At 42.8% G+C, this 19,560-nt stretch overlaps 1 protein-coding gene across 2 annotated transcripts in view; it reads left to right on the top strand.

Moving 5' to 3' along the window:
* LOC110507071 (serine/threonine-protein kinase SIK3 homolog) overlaps positions 1-19,560 on the top strand; it is a 56,186-nt gene that overhangs the window by 24,951 nt on the left and 11,675 nt on the right. Inside the window, exons 10-16 of one of the 2 annotated variants that reach the window (XM_036965866.2) lie at positions 377-454; positions 1,135-1,244; positions 1,364-1,520; positions 1,608-1,757; positions 8,493-8,566; positions 9,057-9,191; positions 10,359-10,500. In XM_036965866.2, the coding sequence (XP_036821761.2) occupies positions 377-454; positions 1,135-1,244; positions 1,364-1,520; positions 1,608-1,757; positions 8,493-8,566; positions 9,057-9,191; positions 10,359-10,500 (846 nt within the window). The remainder of the gene's footprint in view (positions 1-376; positions 455-1,134; positions 1,245-1,363; positions 1,521-1,607; positions 1,758-8,492; positions 8,567-9,056; positions 9,192-10,358; positions 10,501-19,560) is intronic. The other variant, XM_036965869.2, reaches the window with a different exon arrangement.

The raw sequence follows: 19,560 nt of genomic DNA, 5'->3' as shown, positions 1-19,560 counted from the left end.
TAATTCTACTTTGACATTATAGGGTGGGCCAGTGGCAAGAAATCTCAATAATACATTTTTAATTCAGACTGTAACACAACAAAATTAGTAAAAAGTCGAGGGGTGCGAATACTTTCTGAAGGCTCTGTGTGTGGCTTTGGAGAAAAGCGTCTGCTAATTGGCATATTATTGTAAAAAGGCAAGTTTTGAAAGAAGGATGCCTGTGAGTGACAATCCTCATTTCCATCTGTTATGTTGAGGTGAACTGAGTGACACACATCCACTTAGCAGCAGGCCAGAGCAGATTGCGAGCCAATCAGTTCAATCCTTGAGTAACCTCACGTGTGTGTGTGTGTGTGTGTGTGTGTGTGTGTGCGTGCATGTCTTTTTCCTGCAGACGGATCAGCAGGGTAATCCTGTTAGCATGAATGTCCCACACGTCCAGCTGATCAATCCAGAGAACCAGATCGTTGAGGTTAGTGAGTCCACCCACATCCATTACACAATCCTGCAATGCAGCTGGTCTAGTGACACTGACATGGTGGCCTGTTTGCTATGATCACTTTAAGCTTAGCCTCCTAGCACACTTCTTTAAGGTTCAATGCCATTCTGGGTAACAATTAAGTACCTCACTGTGATTTGTTTTCAATTTAAAATAGCCACAAAAACAATCAAAAATAGCCATTTTGAGCAATTTCTCAAGCAAGAATTTTGCTTGGACTGTGGTCTGATTGGGGAGGGGAAAACTAGCTATTGGCAGAGAGGTTTGGAGCTCTTTTTCTGATTGGTCTATTAACAAATTTACCAGGCAGGCCAGGACTCTATCCCACAAAAACACACTGAAATTTCAAGCTTTTTTTCCAAACAGCTCTTACACTTAAAGGGCATTATCATAATTTTCACAATTTCACAGTATTATTCCAATCTCATAGTGTGGAAGTATATTAAACTGCACTGGGACTTTTTATTTTGGGAACATTGTATCTAGGCAGCACAGCAATTGTTTTGTAAGATCCTACACTAATATATCCCTGTGATTCATATATATCCAACTCTGAATAACCCAGACACACAGGCATACACATACCACATACACAAATGTAGAAACAAATGCATTTTTACACATACAGATATTGTTTGTCGTTTGCTGTGTAGCCGGACGGAAACATGGCCCTGGACAGTGATGACGCGGAGGAGCCGTCTCCAGAGGCCATGGCTCGCTACCTGTCCATGAGGCGTCACACTGTGGGCGTCCCAGACCCCAGGTACTGTATACACCTTGTCTGTCCGTCCGTTTTGTCTGTCTCCCTGGCTGTTTGGCTGTCTCTGTCTTGCCATCTGTGTGTGCTTGCATCTCCTTACTGACGGTGTTCTTCTCTATCAGGACGGAGATGCAGGAGGATCTGCAGAAGCTGCCCCCTGGGTTCCCCCGTGTGGCCCCGCAGCCCCCCTTCCCCATGCCCCCCACCATGGGCCACATGCACACACTGATGCCCATCCAGAACCCACACCTGCAGCCCACACAGCAGCTGGAATACAAGGTGAGGGATCGGAAGGGATGTGTGTGTGTTTGGTATGACAGAGTATAGTTACATACTCCTGACACCTCTCCCTCTCTGTCCCTCCAGGAGCAGTCCCTGCTGCAGCCCCCCACCCTGCAGCTGCTGAATGGCATGGGACCTCTGGGCCGTAGGGCCTCAGACGGCGGGGCCAACATCCAGCTGCACGCCCAGCTACTGAAGAGGCCACGTGGACAGTCCCCTCTGGTTGCCAACCCTGTGAGTCCCTGCCCCTCCCCCCCAATCCCCAATGTGTGTTTGTGTTTAAGAGCCAGAACTTCATTCAAATATATGTGTATTTGATTATTTGTTATTTAATACTTATTTTCTATGTATAATGTAAATATAAATAAATAATATAGCCGGAATCAACTATTTACAGTACCAGTCATAAGTTTGGGACACACCTACTCATTCCAGGGTTTTTCTTTATTTTTACTATTTTCTACTTTGTAGAATAATAGTGAACACATCAAAACTGTGAAATAAAACACATGGAATCATGTAGTAACCAAAAAAGCGTTAAACAATTCAAAATATGTTATATTTTAGATTATTCAAAGTAGCCACCCTTTGCCTTGATGACAGCTTTGCACACTCTTGGTATCCTCTCAACCAGCCTCAATCTCACCTGTAATGCATTTCAATTAACTGTGTTAATTCATTTGTGGGTTTTCTTTCCTTCTTAATGTCTTTAAGACATGAAGGTCAGTCAATGCGGAACATTTCAAGAACTTTGAAAGTTTATTCAAGTACAGTCGCAAAAACCATCAAGCGCTATGATGAAACTGGCTCTCAATAGGACCGCCACAGGAATGGAAGACCCAGAGTTACCTAAGTGGATAAGTTCCTTAGATTTACCAGCCTCAGAAATGCTTCACAGAGTTCAAGTAACAGACACATCTCAACATCCAACTGTTCAAAGGAGACTGTGTGAATCAGGCCTTCATGATCGAATTACTACGAAGAAACCACTACTAAAGGACACCAATAAGAATAAGAGACTTGCTTCTGCCAAGAACCTGTGGAAATCTGTGCTTTGGTTTAATGAGTCTAAATGTGTGATTTTTGGTTACAACTACCATGCCTTTGTGAGAAGGAGAGTAGGTGAATAGATGAACACCGCATGGTTTGATTCCCACCGTGAAGCATCGAGTAGGTGGTGTGATGGTGTTGGGGTACTTGTTGGTGACACTGTCAGTGATTTTATTTAGAATTCAAGGCACACTTAACCAGCATAGCTACCACAGAATTCTGCAGCGATACGCCATCACATCTGGTTTGCGCTTAGTTGGACGATCATTTGTTTTTCATCAGGACAATGACCCAACACACCTCCAGGCTGTGTAAGGGCTATTTGACCAAGAAGGAGAGTGATGGAGTGCTGCATCAGATGATCTGGCCTCCACAATCAATCAAATGTATTTATAAAGCCCTTCTTACATCAGCTGATGTCACAAAGTGCTGTACAGAACCCAGCCTAAAACCCCAAACAGCAAGCAATGCAGGTGTAGAAGCACGGTGGCTAGGAAAAACTACCTAGAAAGGCCGGAACCAAGGAAGAAACCTAGAGAGTCTAGTGAACAGGTCAGGGTTCCATAGCTGCAGGCAGAACAGTTAAAACTGGAGCAGCAGTACGACCAGGTGGACTGGGGACAGCAAGGAGTCATCAGACCAGGTCGTCCTGAGGCATGGTCGTAGGGCTCAGATCCTCAGAGAGCGAGAGATAATTAGAGAAAGCATACTTAAATTCACACAGGACACCGGATAAAACAGGAGAAATACTCCAGATATAACAAACTGACCCTAGCCCCCGAAACACAAACTATTGCAGCATAAATACTGGAGGCTGAGACGGGAGGGGTCGGGAGACACTGTGGCCCCGCCTGACGATCCCCCCAGACAGGGCCAAACAGGCAGGATATAACCCCACCCACTTTGCCAAAGCACAGCCCCCATACCACTAGAGGGATATCTTCAACCACAAACTTACTATCCTGAGACAAGGCCGAGTATAGCCCAAGAAGATCTCCCCCACGGCACGAACCCGAGGGGGGGCGCTAACCCCGACAGGAAGATCACGTCAGTGACTCAACCCACTCAGGTGATGCACCCCTCCTAGGGACGGCATGGAAGGGCACCAGTAAGCCAGTGACCCAACCCCTGTAATAGGGTTTGAGGCAGAGAATCCCAGTGGAGAGAGGGGAACCGGCCAGACAGAGACACCAAGGGCGGTTCGTTGCTCCAGTGCCTTTCCATTCACCTTCACACTCCTGGGCCAGACTAGACTCATTCATAGGACCTACTGAAGAGATGAGTCTTCAATAAAGACTTAAAGGTTGAGACCGAGTCTGCGTCTCTCCCATGGATAGGCAGACGATTCCATAAAAATTGAGCTCTATAGGAGAAAGCCCTGCCTCCAGCTGTTTGCTTAGAAATTCTAGGGACAGTAACGAGGCCTGCGTCTTGTGACCATAGCGTAAGTGTAGGTATGTACGGCAGGAGCAAATCGGAAAGATGGGTAGGAGCAAGCCCATGTAATGCTTTGTAGGTTAGCAGTAAAACCTTGAAATCAGTCCCAGCCTTATCAGGAAGCCAGTGTAGAGAGGCTAGCACTGGAATAATATGATCAAATTCTTTGGTTCTAGTCAAGATTCTTGCAGCCGTGTTTATCACTAATTTAAGTTTTAGTGCTTTATTCGGGTAGCCGGAAAGTAGAGCATTGCAGTAGTCTAACCTAGAAGTGACAAAAGCACAGATACGTTTTTCTGCATTTTTGGACAAAGTTTCTGATTTTTGCAATGTTACGTAGATGGAAAAAGCTGTCCTTGAAACAGTCTTGATTTGTTCATCAAAAGAGAGATCAGGGTCCAGAGTAACGCCAAGGTCCTTCACAGTTCTATTTGAGACAACTGTACAACCATCAAGATTAATTGTCAGATTCAACAAAAGATCACTTTGTTTTTTTGGGACCTAGAACTAACATCTCTGTTTTGTCCAAGTTTAAAAGTAGAACATTTGCCACCATTCACTTCCTTATGTCTGAAGCACAAACTTCCAGGGAGGGCAATTTTGGGGCTTCACCATGTTTCATCAATGTACAGCTGTGTGTCGTTCGTATAGCAGTGAAAGTTAACATTACGTTTCCGAATGAGATCAGCAAGAGGTAAAATATATAGTGAAAACAATAGTGGTCCTAAAACGGAGCCTTGAGGAACACCGAAATGTACAGTTGATTTGTCAGAGGACAAACCATCCACAGAGACAAACTGACATCTTTCCGACAGATAAGATCTAAACCAGGCCAGAACTTGTCCGTGCTGACCAATTTGAGTTTCCAATCTCTCCAAAAGAATGTTATGATCGATGGTATCAAAAGCAGCACTAAGGTCTATGAGCACGAGGACAGATGCAGATCCTCAGTCGGAAGCCATTAAAAGGTCCTTTACCACCTTCACAAGTGCGGTCTCAGTGCTATGATGGCGTCTAGAACCAGACTGAACCGTTTTGTATACATTGTTTGTCTTCAGGAAGGCAGTGAGAATGCTGCACAACAGCCTTTTCTAACATTTTTGAGAGGAATGGGAGATTCGATATAGGCTGGTTTTTAGTTTTTTATATTTTCTGGGTCAAGGTTTGGCTTTTTCAGGAGAGGATTTATTACTGCCGATTTTAGTGAGTTTGGTACACATCCGGTGGATAGGGAGCCGTTTATTATGTTCAACATAGGAGGGCCAAGCACAGGAAGCAGCTCTTCCAGTAAACTCTTAAAGACCTAGTAATATTTTACATCAATAGCAGTCAATATTTATCGTCACCTTAATTCAGTCTCATCTGAAAGTTGTAAATTCTTGGTTATCTTCACAAACCCTGGCTAACAAGTTGAATCAGCAATACACATTTTGGATTCATTATTTATTTACTAAATACCTAACTAATCACACAGAATTACACATACACATAATTAATCATAACTTGATTACAAATTACGTCATAAAGAAAAACGTCTCTAGCGGGCGGAACAGACATGACAGCTTGTGACACAAAAGAAAAGGGTCTGAGTTTGAGTGAAAGAGCGGGAAGATTGAGGAACAAGGGGCGAAGCTGTGCTATCGTAAATACAGTATCTTATGCATTCTAAATGACCACCCATTTGGAAAAGGAAAATGCAATAAATATTTACTCTGAGCTGCGCTTCGGTAGGTTGGTGGTAGATGGAAGGCCGTGCTGCCCAACCGAGTCCTTTGTCCTTTGAAGAATGTCTCTGCTGGTTAATTGGATACGTTGTAGTAACGTTGTTGTGTGGTTGACAAGATACTCTAAAATCATATTTCATCCCATCACGAATAATTTCATATTCAAACATTTAAATTGAACAACAATTCCATGTGAATCCGATAACTCTGATGTGTAGACTTTCCACTGTAGAGTTTGTCATCTTATCATTGACGAGAATGTCTCAAATGACAACCGAACTGACATCATATTCATTAAGTACCACCGCATATGTTCAATTGGTCGGATTACCAGAATATAGTTTATTTCCCCCCACCTTCTGATGTTCCCAGAATCTCTATGTTAACCAGGGTGTTTGCAAATGTAACACCAGTAGGTCAGAGAGAGGAAAAAAAGGGGAAGAGGTATTTATGACTGTCATAAACCTACCCCCAGGCCAACGTCATGACAACAGTGAGTAGGTCCGGAGACATGTTGGACAAAACCCACTGAGTCGATGATGGCTCCGAAAGCCTTTTGGAGTGGCTCTGTGGACTTTTCCATGTGAATATTAGTCTTTTTTAATTTAAAATTTTTACCCTGTTTTCTCCCCAATTGTTTAGTATCTACTATCTTGTTTCATTGCTACAACTCCCGTACGGGCTCGGGAGAGACGAAGGTTGAAAGTCATGCATCCTCCGATACACAACCCAACCAAGCCGCACTGCTTCTTAACACAGCGCGCATCCAACCCGGAAGCCAGCCGCACCAATATGTCGGAGGAAACACTGTGCACCTGGCAACCTTAGCTAGCGCGCACTCCGCCCAGCCCGCCACAGGAGTTGCTGGTGCGCGATGAGACAAGGATATCCCTACCGGCCAACCCCTCCCTAACCCGGACGACGCTAGGCCAGTTGTGCGTTGCCCCACGGACCTCCCGATCGCGGCCGGTTACGACAGAGCCTGGGCGCGAACCCAGAGTCTCTGGTGGCACAGCTGGTGCTGCAGCACAGCGCCCTTATCCACTGCGCCAACCGGGAGGCCCCTTGAATATTAAAGTCACCAAAAATGTGAATATTATCTGCCACAGGAACGCTGTATACGGCCCAGGAGGCCTGTAAACAGTAGCTATAAAAAGTGATTGATTAGGCTGCATAGATTTCATGACTAGAAGCTCAAAAGACGAAAACAGGTTTTTTTTAATAAATTGAAATTTACTATCGTAAATGTTATCAACACCTCTGCCTTTGCGGGATGCACGGGCGATATGGTCACTAGTGTAACCAGGAGGAGAGGCCTCATTTAACACAGTAAATTGATCAGGCTTAAGCCATGTTTCAGTCAGGCCAGTCACATCAAGATTATGATCAGTGATTAGTTCATTGACTATAACTGCCTTGGAAGTGAGGGATCTAACATTAAGTAGCCCTATTTTGAGGTGTGCGATATCACAATCTCTTTCAATAATGACAGGAATGGAGGAGGTCTTTATTCCAGTGAGATTGCTAAAGTTTTGCCCAACCTAGATTGAGGCACAGACACAGTCTCAATGGGGATAGCTGAGCTGACTACACTGACTCTGCTAGCGGCAGACTCCACTAAGCTGGCAGGCTGGCTAGCAGCCTGCTGCCTGGCCTGCACCTTATCTCATTGTGGAGCTAGTGGAGTTAGAGCCCTGTCTACATTCGTAGATAAGATGAGAGCACCCCTTCAGCTAGGGTGAAGTCCGTCACTGCTCAGCAGGCCAGGCTTGGTCCCGTTTGTGGGTGAGTCCCAGAAAGAGGGCCAATTATCTACAAATTCTACCTTTTGGTAGGGGCAGAAAACTGTTTTCAACCAGCGATTGAGTTGAGACTCCACTGTAGAGCTCATCACTCCCCCTAACTGGGAGGGGGCCAGAGACAATTAAAATCACCTGACCTCACTCCAATATAGATGGTTTGGGATGAGTTGGACCGCAGAGTGAAGGAAAAGCAGCCAACAAGTGTTCAGCATATGTGGGAACCCCTTCAAGACTGTTGGAAAATCATTCCAGGTGGAGCTGTTTGAGAGAATGTCATGAGTGTGCAAAGCTGTCATCAATGCAAAGGGTGGATAATTTGAAGAAATATAAAATATATTTTGATTTGTTTAACATTTTTTTGGTTACTACATGATTCTGTATGTGTTATTTAATAGTTTTGATGTCTTCACTATTATCCTACAATGTAGAAAATAGTAAAAATAAAGAAAAACCCTTGAATGACAAGGTGTGTCCAAACGTTTGGCTGGTACTGTACATTGGACGTTTTTGACGTATTTTCAAATGTCCTATTATTTACAAATCCATTATTTCAAATACTTGGTTCAAATGCATGGGAGTATTTATTTGTATTTACACTGTGTATTTGAGTATTTTTAAATACATGCCAGTACCTTCCCAGTGTATTTCCAAAAACATTCCAATATTCAACTACTTGTTTTTTCAAATTAAAAATATCAAAATATGTTCTTCCAAATGTCTTTGAAGGTAATTGAAATACCCTAAATTTGAATGCAAGTATGTTAAGAGCATAGTTTTTTTTAGTCCAATCTACGATGCCATGTTCTGTCAGTGCCAATGTACCTACTCTGTCTACTGAGTTGACAGTGGTTTTATACATCACCCACCTGTTTTCAGAGTTTCGCTGTCCAACATTTTTTTTCCCTCATCGTGTTCTCTCCATCTCCTCCCGTTCACGCTGTCCCTCCCTCTCGCAGCACCCAATCCCGGCTGTGGCTCCGGTGGATGAGGAGGGTTCTGACGGGGAACCCGACCAGGAGGCGGTGCAGAGGTAAGTCTGGGAGGGGCACAGGGGCCGGGGGGCTTTGAGGCGTGACTGTAGAAGCGCTAGTGTTCCTGGGTTACTGGGAGTCGAGGTGCAAGTAGGCTGCAGCACTGCTTTCTGCCACCGGGGGACTGGGCCACTGTTGTTCCGGTGTCTCCCCCCCCCCCTTCTCCATCACGCAACTGGCTTTCATTAGGCAATCAATCAACTCTTCTCCAACTTCTACCAAATCTACCTCTCTAAATATCCTCTTAAAATATGTCTCTCTCTCATTTCAAGTTATGCCGCCAAATTATCTCGCCACGGCTTCGCTTACACTAAGCTTGCTCAAACAATCCAATCCTCAAATTGGAACGGGGGGTTGTGGGAGTTATCTGATATGTGATTCGTCCTGCCTGAAGGAAGGGGAGGGTGGTTTTGCCCCTTCCCCACGCAAGGGCCAATGAGGACAGAGAGCTGACCAGTGCTGCTTCCTGTCTCCCTCCCCGCGGCCCAGGTACTTGGCGAACCGCTCCAAGCGGCACACGACGCACGCGCTCATGAGCACAGCGCACGGCGCTGAGCCACTGGCAGACTCGCAGAGACCCCAGGGCTCCCGGCAGAGGGGGTGGGTCCCGGAGCAACACTGCCGGTGAGGGTCCCCACACTGAGGCTGACAGACACCCCAGGCCAGGGGGGGCATGCATGGGCCCCAGCACACAGGGACAGTAATAGAGGGACACGAGCACTAAGATGCACAGACACACATACACCCCCTTCACTATGCATGGACCCCATCATTCAGCGAGGCAGGGATAGGGGCATGGGAACTTTTAGGGACATTCACAGAGACAAATATTCTCACTTTATAATGAGGCAAAAGTCCACACCGGGGGGGGTTATGCATGGTCCCCAGCCAGCACACAGGAGCAGGGACACCAGTGCACCGTGCCGGTTACACTATCACAGTCACCAGCTTGGAGCATACGACATGAGGACTTCTAGTAATCCAGGGGTAGGCTAGGTAACAGAACCGTTATCAGAGCCTTGCGCCGGGCTCTGAGATCTCCTCCTGACCTGCAGGTCAGCCATTGGACAGTCTGTGTTGTGGAGAAGCTGCCGTCTCATTGGATGAGGTCTGTCTATGTATCAAGCGTCTCAGAGTAGGAGTGCTGATCTAGGATCAGCTCTCCATCTGATTTCATTCATTGTGATCTAAACTGCAAAACTGATCCTAAATCAGCACTCCTACTCTGAGACGCTTGATACATATGGCCGGCCGCTGGTCTTCTGATACTGATTGAACACGTTCAACTCTGTTTCTGAGAAACATCTTTATTATTCCAAACGATTCATTCTACAGCCAGTTTAAGTTAGCCTAGCTATTCTCTGATTTCTCTAGCTTGCTATTCTCGATATAGAAAAAAATAAGATGTTTCGGTTTTTTGACTGCAGCTGAAGGACGCTTAGATGTTACAGCCAGGTATGGGATTCTCCAAATGATCCTGTCGATCAGGTCTACACGTTTGGATTGGGTATGATGACACAGTGGTGCATTCCTGCTGTGTATCCTGTGTTCACGGCTCTAGGATCAGCTCTGTGTTTACAGTGGCATTCGGATGCAGAGAGACCAGACTAGCTCATGTAAATGATTTTTATTTTATATTTCCATCTGTGTATGACTGTGTCTGTGTGCGACTTCACCTCTGTATCCATTTCTGCGACCTCACCTGCGTATCCATTTCTATCTATATCTGGCTCCTGTCTATGCATCTGGATCGGTGTGTCTGTATGTGTGCGGCTCTGCGCACCTCCCCAGGTCCAGCTACAAGGACTGTAACACCCTGCACTTGCCCATGGAGCGTTTCTCCCCCGTGAGGCGCTTCTCCGATGGGGCCACCACAATCCAGGCCTTTAAGGCCCACCTGGAGAACAGCAGCCTCATCAGGCAGCTCAAACAGGTACTATACACCCCCACCTGGCTCTGTACACCCCCACCTGGTGTTGTAAACCTACACCTAGGGCTGTTACGGTGACCGTATGTATTACCACAGTCAAATTCCACGTGACCGTTTTGTCAAGGTAACTAGGCTTGTTGCACAGCATTTCTATAGGCCATGCAACTGTATTTTGAATTATGTTATTTCTTTCTGTATAGACAGGAATAGGCTAATTTGGCAATATATTTGTGGCAATTTAATAAAATGTACTTTAGGGAAATCTTAGCTTCCACTAGCCTTATGGAAGAACTGCCTATGCTAGCATATTAAAAACGTATCCGCATGTAACCTCCATTCGCTGTTCAAGCGCAGGCTACAGATGACAAGTTTTCTTTTTGTGGGCTATTCTAAATCAAAAGTCATTCTACACACTCGCTGGCACGAGAATAGGCATGAATGATCAGTTCCCAAAGAAAATTGCAGCGCGGCGCAAAGTTCTGCACCCATCCCCTTCAAGGAGAATAGATTAAAAGGGAAACATGTAGCCCTTGTAGTCGATCAACTGTATTGATAACCAATTGTTCTGAGACACGAAGACGGTAACTAAATATTACAACGTTCCCGTAGAGGAGTTGAACAATGGAACACCCAATACTATCCGTGGTAGGGATTGTAGTAACAAAATATATCACATATATAGGAAAGCAATAAAATACAACAATTGATAAAGAAATAAACCACAACTACACTATACCATTCAAGATGGTAGGGAACGTTGTAAAATAATTAGTATTCGACTTTCTATTCATAGTATTTTATAAATAGATAAGACAGCATTAGACGAAAGGATAATTAGCTAAATAGTACATCTTCAAAAATAAGGAACTGGAAACACAAAAGTACTCAATCAACATGGTAGAGATAAAACACAGAGGACATAGAAGGCACAGTATGTGGGTATGTGCAGGTGTATTGTGATGGAAGGGGGGGGGTTGTGTTTGGGAAAAGTGTTAAGTGAGTGAGAGGAAAATGGTTGTAAATCCCAGAGCCCATGTGTGTCTGCGAGCAGGGGTTGTGAGAGAGAGCTTTCAATCTTGTGCAGATATGGGATATACATTTTAAAACAAATGTATAAATCTAGGTTATTGATTTGTTGGCCAATCATGATGAGACGGTCCCCAACCCTATATCCTAGACATCCACCTGAGTGACCCATACACTAAGGAGGAGTTCTTATCTGTTTTAAGTGCCTATTGTAACTAGCCTATACGCAGCCAAATCAGAAAGATGAATACGGTCGGAGACCAGCTAAAGCGGCACCGACCCTGCTCTCTGATGGGTGAGCATATTATATACAAAGAATTTCTCCATCAGCTAGGACTTGACATTGGTTAATCAAATCTCCCCATTTTTTGCATGCCTTCTCAAACAGCTGCAACTGTATTTGCATTTGCACATCAAGTCCTTTCTTGAGTTGGGCTCGAGGATGGAGCAACTGGAACAACATCTGAGCTTGTGGTTGTTTGTGGAGGAAAGGGTGGAAAAGTGGAGAACAATTGGGGGTTAACTTAATAGCAGTGCAGATATCATGGTACAGCTATATGGACACTCAGTCACTATGGTACTTTTTAATGGTAAGTTGACAAACATATATTAGGATAAATTGAATTGCAACTTGTATCTCATTATGGTAAATGGGGAAATAAGTCATTCTAATTGTAATGTCTTAGCAGATAATAAGAAAAGACTGGCAGTATTTACCTGGATAAAAGAAAAGTAATATAATATGTATTAACAGGAAACTCATTCAGCAATTTGGGGGGGGGGGGGGTATATTTCTTCCATGGGCAAAGAAACTCTAAAGGGTTGATGATCTTAATAAACAATCATTTTGATCTGAATCTGCAAATTGTCCAAACAGATCCTCAAGGTAGGACCATAAATGGGACCATAAACAGATTTGGCTCATTAATATATACGGTCCAAATAATGATGATCCATGCTTCTTTAAAAATATATATAATCATTTATCAAACCTACAAGCAATACAATGGTGGTAAATTATAAACGGGATCTTAAAGGAAATCACGCTACAAACTACCACCCTCATGCACTTAAGGAAATCACACTACAAACTACCACCCTCATGCACTTAAGGAAATCACGCTACAAACTACCACCCTCATGCACTTAAGGAAATCACGCTACAAACTACCACCCTCATGCACTTAAGGAAATCACGCTACAAACTACCACCCTCATGCACTTAAGGAAATCACACTACAAACTACCACCCTCATGCACTTAAGGAAATCACGCTACAAACTACCACCCTCGTGCACTTAAGGAAATCACGCTACAAACTACCACCCTCATGCACTTAAGGAAATCACATATGTCATTGATATATTGAAACTAGTGGAAATATGGAGGCTTAAATATCCTGACCTAGTGAGTTATACATGGCGGAGGCTCAATCAAGCTAGTTGTCTTGACTACTTTCTTATGTCATTCTCGCTGGCACCCAAGGTTTTTTTAAAGTGTTGAGAGGGGACCGAATGCAGAATACATTACTCGTACAGAATTCCCACGTGGTCTAGAATATTGGAAATTTAATCAAAGCCTATTGGATGATAACTTTATTTTTTAGCTAAGACAGAATCATTTAGAACTGACTTTTTCCAAAATAACATACAGTGCCGTGCGAAAGTATTCGGCCCCCTTGAACTTTGCGACCTTTTGCCACATTTCAGGCTTCAAACATAAAGATATAAAACTGTATTTTTTTGTGAAGAATCAACAACAAGTGGGACACAATCATGAAGTGGAACGACATTTATTGGATATTTCAAACTTTTTTAACAAATCAAAAACTGAAAAATTGGGCGTGCAAAATTATTCAGCCCCTTTACTTTCAGTGCAGCAAACTCTCTCCAGAAGTTCAGTGAGGATCTCTGAATGATCCAATGTTGACCTAAATGACTAATGATGATAAATACAATCCACCTGTGTGTAATCAAGTCTCCGTATAAATGCACCTGCACTGTGATAGTCTCAGAGGTCCGTTAAAAGCGCAGAGAGCATCATGAAGAACAAGGAACACACCAGGCAGGTCCGAGATACTGTTGTGAAGAAGTTTAAAGCCGGATTTGGATACAAAAAGATTTCCCAAGCTTTAAACATCCCAAGGAGCCCTGTGCAAGCGATAATATTGAAATGGAAGGAGTATCAGACCACTGCAAATCTACCAAGACCTGGCCGTCCCTCTAAACCTTCAGCTCATACAAGGAGAAGACTGATCAGAGATGCAGCCAAGAGGCCCATGATCACTCTGGATGAACTGCAGAGATATACAGCTGAGGTGGGAGACTCTGTCCATAGGACAACAATCAGTCGTATATTGCACAAATCTGGCCTTTATGGAAGAGTGGCAAGAAGAAAGCCATTTCTTAAAGATATCCATAAAAAGTGTTGTTTAAAGTTTGCCACAAGCCACCTGGGAGACACACCAAACATGTGGAAGAAGGTGCTCTGGTCAGATGAAACCAAAATTGAACTTTTTGGCAACAATGCACCCTGAACACACCATCCCCACTGTCAAACATGGTGGTGGCAGCATCATGGTTTGGGCCTGCTTTTCTTCAGCAGGGACAGGGAAGATGGTTAAAATTGATGGGAAGATGGATGGAGCCAAATACAGGACCATTCTGGAAGAAAACCTGATGGAGTCTGCAAAAGACCTAAGACTGGGACGGAGATTTGTCTTCCAACAAGACAATGATCCAAAACATAAAGCAAAATCTACAATGGAATGGTTCAAAAAGAAACATATCCAGGTGTTAGAATGGCCAAGTCAAAGTCCAGACCGGAATCCAATCGAGAATCTGTCCAACCTCACTGAGCTCGAGCTGTTTTGCAAGGAGGAATGGGAAAAAATGTCAGTCTCTCGATGTGCAAAACTGATAGACATACCCCAAGTGACTTACAGCTGTAATCGCAGCAAAAGGTGGCGCTACAAAGTATTAACTTAAGGGGGCTGAATAATTTTGTACGCCCAATTTTTCAGTTTTTGATTTGTTAAAAAAGTTTGAAATATCCAATAAATGTCGTTCCACTTCATGATTGTGTCCCACTTGTTGTTGATTCTTCACAAAAAAATACAGTTTTATATCTTTATGTTTGAAGCCTGAAATGTGGCAAAAGGTCGCAAAGTTCAAGGGGGCCGAATACTTTCGCAAGGCACTGTGGGTAAAGCAGATCCCCTTAGTGTATGGGACACTTTTAAATGTGCCTTTAGAGGCCATACAATTCAGTACTCATCTCTAAAACAAAGCAATTTAGGTAAAAAGAGCCCATTGTAACAAAGGAAGTAGGACTAACAATACAGACAGATAGCAATAAAAACTGTAACATAGGCACAGAATAAGTGAGAGCAAAAAGAAATTGAAGAACTTATTCAAGAAAAATCGAGTGTAATATATTATAAAAAATAAAGCGACCTGGATGTAATATTGGAAAAATGCCCCAAATTGTTTATTTAATCTTCAACATAGAAATGCTACCAAAAATAATTTACTGAAACTTCACCAAACAATATTTTGAGAGGAAGCCAAGTCCTTTTAAAGTATGTTTTCGTATGTCTCCTCTGTCTCCACTAACCAACGTTAAGTTAATTGTATGTATTTTTTTTCTTTCTATTAATAATGTAAAATGAACTAAATTAACTTTAATTACCGAAAGGCTCATGTGAAGGCCAAATTACAGAGGAGGAACCTTTAAGTCTTTTTAAAGCCTTTAAGTCTGAGGAAAACTCCAGGTGGAGGTATACCAAACCTTTTTTGATATACTCAGAGCACCGTTATTAGCATGTTTTTTAACCACTCTTGTAAAAATAGTAGATTATCAGATACTCAACAAGAAAGTCTGATTTTCCTTATTACTGAAACAGAATCCAAGTGGTAAGTACAAAGATCCAGTCCATTTAAAAAAAAAATTCCTTACACTTCAGTGTTGTGATGCAAAAATTCTAGCATTGTGCATAGAATTTAAAAGGTATTGTCAGACATTATTAATCCTAATCAGACAGGTGATTTACATGGACTTTACATGGACATTGAAGATAATATAATTAGTAGACACAATAAAACACTATGAAAAATCTGGGAAACCAGGCCTGATATTTATAGCTGCCTTTGAAAAGGCTTTTGACAAAGTACGATTGGAATTTACAGTGCATTCGGAAAGTATTCAGACCCCTTTATTTTTCCCACATTTTCTTATGTTAGTTTTTTTTTATCTTATCAACCGACACACAAAACCCCATAATGACAAATCAAAAACAGGGTTTTAATATTTTTGTAATTTTTATTAAAAAATGAAAACTGAAATATCATATTTACATAAGTATTCAGACCCTTTACTCAGTACTTTGTTGAAGCAACTTGGGCAGCGATTACAGCCTCGAGTCTTCTTGGGTGTGACGCTACAAGCTTGGCACACTTGTATTTGGGGTGTTTCTCCATTTCTCTGCAGATCCTCTCAAGCTCTGTCAGGTTTGATTGGCTGCACAGCTATTTTCAGGTTTCTCCAAAGATGTTAGATCATGTTCAAGTCCGGGCTCTGGCTGTGCCACTCAAGGACATTGAGACTTGAGTGGCAAAACACCAGTCTCATTGTCAACTGTGAAGAGGAGACTCCGGGATGCTGGCCTTCTATGCAGAGTTCCTCTGTCCAGTGTCTGTGTTCTTTTGCCCGTCTTAATCTTTAATTTTGATTGGCCAGTCTGAGATATGGCTTTTTCTTTGTAACTGTGCCTAGAAGGCCAGCATCCCGGAGTCACATCTTCACTGTTGACGTTGGGACTGATGTTTTGTCGGGTACTATTTAATGAAGCTGCCAGTTGAGGACTTGTGAGGCGTCTGTTTCTCGAACTAGACACACTAATGTACTTCTTGCTCAGTTGTGCACCGGTGCCACCCACTCCTCTTTATATTCTGGTTAGAGCCAGTTTGTGCTGTTCTGTGAAGGGAATAGTACACACCGTTGTACGAGATCTTCAGTTTCTTGTCAATTTCTCGCATGGAGTAGCCTTCATTTCTCAAAACAAGAATAAACTGACTAGTTTCCAAAGAAAGTATTTGTTTCTAGCCATTTTGAGCCTGTAATCAAACCCACAAATGATGATGCACCAGATACTCAACAGTTTTATTGCTTCTTTAAACAGACAACAGTTTTCAACATACTTGCAAAATAGTTTTCTAATTATCAATTAGCCTATTTAAAATGATAATCTTGGATTAGCTAACACGATGTGCCATTGGAACACGTGATTTGCTGATAATGGGCCTCTGTACACCTATGTAGATATTCTTTTAAGAATCTGCCGTTTTCAGCTACAATAGTAATTTTCTACATTAACAATGTCTACACTGTATTTCAGATCAATGTTATTTTAATGGACAAGAAAATGTGGTTTCTTTCGAAAACAAGGACATTTCTAAGTGACCCCAAACTTTTGAACGATAGTGTGTATGGGGGATACAACCATCCCAGCTCTGCAGATTTTGCTGTGAAGAGACAGGATCATTTGTTTTGGTATTGTCCATATGTAGCTTGTTTTTGGTCGCAGGTCCAGGAATGGCTGAAGAATTGCATATTTACCTGGAGCTAACTGTGCAGGTAGCACTACTGGGTGATTTGAAAAGTCATAGTCAATCGATCAATTATATAATAATACTTTTGGTAAAAATGTTTATCTTTAATTTAAAGTGGGTCAACCTATGTGAATAGAAATGTTCAGGACTTTTGTGAAACAGCACAGTTTAAAAATATATGGCAAATTGAATATATTAGTAGGCTATATGTAAAGACCAGATTACATTGAGTAGTCTGATGGGTGAGAATATTGTCAAGTGCTTGTCAAATTGTGAATGAGCGATTGTGAATGAGCGATTGATGAAGTGTGTGCAGCCTGCACAAGAAACTGCAGAGCTCAAGCGTTTCATGTGACTTAAAACAAAATGTGTCGCATTATGGAGCCTTAGAATGTGTTAAAAATCAGAACATATAGCCTAATGTTTGTATCACACCTAACGTGGATTTATTGTGATGGTGTAGGCTATATTACATGGATTTATTAGACTTGTAGATGTTCCAAAGGTCTGCATCAGTGGCTTATAGGTTATGCGTGGAAGCCAGGAGATGCTAAACATGTTTGTTAATTACGTTCAATTACCTGAGACCGACAGTATACTTACATGACTATCACTGGCTGACAAAATGTCATGAGCACCACAACCCTACCCCCACCTGGTGTATACGCCCAAACCTAGTACTATAAACCCCCACCTGGTTCTATACACCCCCATTTAATGTGTTCTTCTTTCACGAGCATAGCCCTGCCTTACCCCGTACCTGCGCCAATGTATCTACCTGCTGCTCCTAAGCATGCATGCATCCAACATTGGTGCCTGGACTGCCCACAACCCCTGGGGCTCAAGTGTGAATGCCACACAAGCCTCCCTTGACGTCATCCACTCACTTTCCATGTACTTCCTCTTAGTTTGTTTTCCTACACAGTGAAAGGACAGGCGTGCTGTGTTAGATTTAGATCCTCAGCCTCTTTAGACGACATAGATTCAGTGTGAACATCTCCACCTGGTGTTGTACTGGTGTTTAATGCCTGGCCCCTGACGTCCTCTATCGTCATACCAAACAGTCTGGCGTCACTGGAAAGTCTTTTATGAATGCATTCAGGGAAAAGAGCGGGTCTTACCGTGATTCAATTAATGCCTTTGTCACAATACAACCACTTGCGTACACACGCAGCTAGATAGCTTTCCAAGTGCTTGACTTGGACCCCTGGAGGGTCCAGGTGGTGTGAAACATGGACTGGCTCTTCATTGAGATCCCATCGATTTAAATGCCTCTTCTCATTCTGTCACATCCGTGCTGGTCCTTATTTACCCTACCCACCTGATCCTGCGGGTCCTGCCTTACAATGGAACAGGTAGGTACGGGGTATAACCAGTGTAGAGAGAGGGTGCAGACACTAAAACGCATTTTGGTTCTTGTTTAGTCTGTTTACTTAAAGATCCCTCTCTCCCATCCATCTTTTTTTTCCAGAAACCATACCATTTTAGTTTTCCCAGAAACCAGACATTTTTAATTTTCTGCTTTTCATTCAATATTTTTCCATGTAAAGAACAAGTCATCGGCCCACTTTTCCGGCTTCATTTTTCCATCTTTTTTTTTGTCAATTTTTCCCCCTACATTTTCTCACCTGCACAACTCCAGGGCTGGCTGAACTATATTGAAATATGTAAAGACGAGCTTGTATTTTTTTGCGTTGATCTGCGGTCTACAATACTTATTTGGGTAATGCCTGCAGTTCCTAAGCATTGTCCTGCCTTACCCCGTACGCTTCTGTCTCCTTTTTATCTTCCTTCTGCACCTAAGCGTGCAGGCAGCAGCCTACAGAAATGTCCATGCTGTAGAAGTGTGAACAAGTTTCCATTGATCTCATCCACTTACTCCCACTTAACCTTCAATTAGTTGGATTCCATACACATTTTAAGGACTGATTGTGCAGCGTTGGATTGAGACACTGAATTGCTTTAGCCAAAGAGTTGCTTTGTCATACAGTACCAGTCAAAAGTTTAGACACACCTATTCATTCAAGGGTTTAAAAAAAAAATGTATTACTATTTTCTACATTGTGGAATAATAGTGAAGACATCTCAACTATTAAATAACACTAATTGAATCATGTAGTGACCAGAAAAGTGTTAAATGAATCAAAATATATTGAAGATTCTTCAAAGTAGCCACCCTTGTCCATGATGACAGCTTTGTACACTCTTGGCATTCTCTCAACCAACTTCACCTGGAATGCTTTTCCAACAGTCTTGAAGTAGTTCCCACATATGCTGAGCACTTGTTGGCTGCTTTTCCTTCACTTTGCGGTCCAACTCATCCCAAACCATCTTAATTGGGTTGAGGTCATGTGATTGTGGAGGCCAGGTCATCTGATTAAGTCCTCCATCACTCTCCTTCTTCGTCAAATAGCTCTGAGCTTGGAGG

This window comes from Oncorhynchus mykiss, chromosome 27 (assembly GCF_057628025.1).
Source record: "Oncorhynchus mykiss isolate SJ-2025 chromosome 27, ASM5762802v1, whole genome shotgun sequence".
Taxonomy (NCBI): domain Eukaryota; kingdom Metazoa; phylum Chordata; class Actinopteri; order Salmoniformes; family Salmonidae; genus Oncorhynchus; species Oncorhynchus mykiss.
The sequence above is the reverse complement of the archived record's forward strand: the minus strand, read 5'-3'. Positions and strand labels throughout refer to the sequence as shown.